At 42.4% G+C, this 3084-nt stretch overlaps 1 protein-coding gene across 2 annotated transcripts in view; it reads left to right on the forward strand.

Moving 5' to 3' along the window:
- The first annotated feature begins 540 nt into the window (after nucleotides 1-540).
- GASK1A (golgi associated kinase 1A) overlaps nucleotides 541-3084 on the forward strand; it is a 54899-nt gene continuing 52355 nt past the window's right edge. For both annotated transcript variants that reach the window (XM_045005530.1, XM_045005529.1), the window contains exon 1: nucleotides 541-1196. Coding sequence is in view for 1 of the 2 variants with exons in the window: in XM_045005529.1 (XP_044861464.1) it covers nucleotides 1194-1196 (3 nt within the window). In the remaining variant the exon portion in view is untranslated. The remainder of the gene's footprint in view (nucleotides 1197-3084) is intronic.

Below are 3084 nucleotides of genomic sequence, written 5' to 3' on the forward strand. Positions count from 1 at the left end.
GCTGTTTACCCCTGCAAATGCCTCCAGTATGGCACAGGCACTGCCTCTGAGAGGGTGTGAAGCGAGCTACCTCTCTGGAGGGGAGGCAGAATCTAGGCCTCAGTGAAAAACTTTATCAAATGCTTTGAGCTCCTGAGCTGATGAAAGTCGCTGTGGTAGCCAGGCCAAAGCATTATTTTTTTGATAATTTATTATCAGACTGTATAAGAAGTTTTGTCCCAATGTCCTAGTGTGCTTGAGCAGGTATGGCGCTATATGACACAGCCCTTTGTTATGTTATAATGGAAAGCAAAAATAATAGTATAAAAAGTAAAGGATTTCTTCTCAAGCATCTCTGCAGTTAGCGACCGTTTGCTTTCACTAGTCTGCTATTGATCCTCCAGGATAAATACAGTCTCGCACTGTGTTTGCTATGGTCTCTGCCACAGAAGGCCAGGGTAGCTCATTTCTTTTAGCTTTTCTTTACCTGTGTTTTGTGGCTAAATGCAGCCCTCAATGTTTAAGAAAGCAGGCAGGGCTTTTATTGTGAAAAGAGCCTCTTCAAATTAACTGGCATTCCCCCCACACACTTCTCTTCTCCCCTCCCCACAGGGAGGTGGGTCTGGGCTGCCGGGCTGCTACACACTTTAAAACTAGCAGTTGAAGTTTGCCAGTTGTACACTGTGGATATGAACTAGATGCTGAAGCGCATTTGCGCCCATAGTACCAGATTATACGCCTCACATTCGTGCACCCATCCAGCACACGGCTAAGAACAGTTCCAGCAAGGAAAAAATAGCACACACTGGACCCTTCTGTAAAGTTTGATGACAACTTACCAGCAAGGATTTATGAAAACTAAACACCCTTTGGAATAATGAGCAGGAGGTTGAAATTGCAAAGAGCCCCAGCTGAGCTGTGCATATTGGTTGGGATAGGCACCCTGGAGTGACAACATCTGGTTGTAATTAAAAAGGAGATAAAAATGGGGAGAGACATTGATTAGTAGCTGAAGTTTTTTTTGTTTTTTGTTTTAAAGTGGTTTCTCCTGCAAAGCCAGTGCAAAAGCCCTACAAGTGGACTATGCCTAAGAACCACAGGGTTTAGTTTCTGAAAAGGACAAGACTACAGTGTGCAGTGTCTTCTGCAGAAGATGAACATAGAAGGTGACTAAGGGAGAAGAGGAGGAGCCCCTCTGCCTGCATTGCAAAGATATGGTATGATTTACACACTTTACTACAAAGCTCATGGTGTAAAAAGGTGTTTGGGCTGTTAAGAAGCATTAGCCATTCAGGATAGTCATAGAATCAACCTGGCAGTCATTTCATTGTCCAAGATGGTACTGAGAAAATTGGGCTTAGACCTGTTCAGATGGTTTGGTGCACAGGTAGGCAAACAAGAAGCTCATCTGCCCCCTATTAAATAAGTGTTGTCTGGGTTCGTTCTTTATAATATTATGACTGGACAATCAAGAAACTGCAAAGAGACTTTGAAATACAATTCCCCAGAGGTCAGTGGATAATGCTAGTCTGGTCTGTCTAGTTATTCAGAAGCATGCTTGTGCCAGTTTGCTCTGTTGATCAGCTAGGTGAAACAGGGCGCATTTGAGCACAGAGGGTTTTAAAAAAAATAAGTGTATAAAGAAATAAACTATGCAATCTCTAGTGACATAGTAATAAATAATGAACTGAATAATTGTTGGCTACACAGACTCAAAGGGGGTGGATAATGAGCGTGGACAGCGAATAGTGGAACTCTGCTACCATTATCATCAGTCTGTACAAACTGATGAAAGGAGTGGGAAAAGAAATCTAAAATGAAACTCCTAAGGTCACTCAATCAGCTAGTTTGCTGGCTTTTCCCTCTCCAAACTTCCAATCAGAACCCCTCATGATCTTCTTTTTCTTTCTCCCAATCTGATGTGCCTAACTGAAAGGATGGGCAAACTTAGAGCCATGTTAAAATACAGAATTCCTGTGGTGGAATGGTCTATCATTGTGTTTTGTCTGTTTTCACAACCAGGACACACCGTTTTCATTATAGTTTGACAAAAAAAAATGGTAATTTGGCTGCATAAAAAGTGCAAAACTGAGAAATGTCACACAATAAACCCAACTTTTCTACAAATGGTCCTGTTTTAACATGAGGATCTCCTGAAAACCAGGCTGGTTTAAACTTGCACAATCAAAAAGCTCAGATTTGTGGCAAATATTTTGTCACCCACTAGTACAAACATGTGAGCCTGATGTGGAATGAATCCAGGTATCTTTCTCCTTCCGGTATTGGGTTTCTCAAGGTATTTGTGGTTCCTGTAAAACCTGCTACTTGTAGAGATGCCCAGCACACATGATAGAACATGTCAATTGCCAGTCTTAGACTCCCTGTCCACTGCATGGATTTGTAAACTATTATAAATCAAACCCTTCGTTCCTGTTCTGCCAGTCAACACCATTTATTTCCAACTAGCTTAAGGGCATCACAGGATGGCGCTGATGGTAAGAGTGCCTCAAAAACCCTGGCACTAGCTAGCCAGTGAGTAGAGAATTATATAATCAATAGCTATGCAAGAGTCTTTTGGAGATCAAGAATGCAGAGCTTTGTGTTTTTAAGGTGAGAGAACAATAGGACTTCAAAAAATGTGCAGTATTGCCCAGTTGTGCATTGACAAGTGCGCATACTGAATAAACCCATTCAGTTCATGATGGAGCTGCACAGAACTACTGCTGTGGTATCATCCGTGTCGCTGAATGTTTTTGGGTAGTAGAGAACACAGCTGTGAATCTGACCAGTTCTGTTATCTTCAGCACCCAATAGGTGATGCTCTTAAGGTCTGATTCTGCAAACTCTTGGGCATATGAGTAGTCCCACTTTTAGCCATGACAAATCACATGAGTAAAGTGACTCATTTGTGTAAGGGATGACAGGACCACGCCCGCCATCATGAATGAGCCAGATGGGAAAGTTCTGCATGGTAACAAGCCAGGATTGGGTACTGATTTCTCATTTTTTAACGGGTGAGATGTTCAGGATTGTCAGCCCTGGAAATGCTGTGTGCCAAAGAGAAGAGCCTCATGCACAACGTGGGGACAGATATCACTGATCTGT

Source organism: Mauremys mutica, chromosome 2 (assembly GCF_020497125.1).
Source record: "Mauremys mutica isolate MM-2020 ecotype Southern chromosome 2, ASM2049712v1, whole genome shotgun sequence".
Classification (NCBI taxonomy): Eukaryota; Metazoa; Chordata; order Testudines; family Geoemydidae; genus Mauremys; species Mauremys mutica.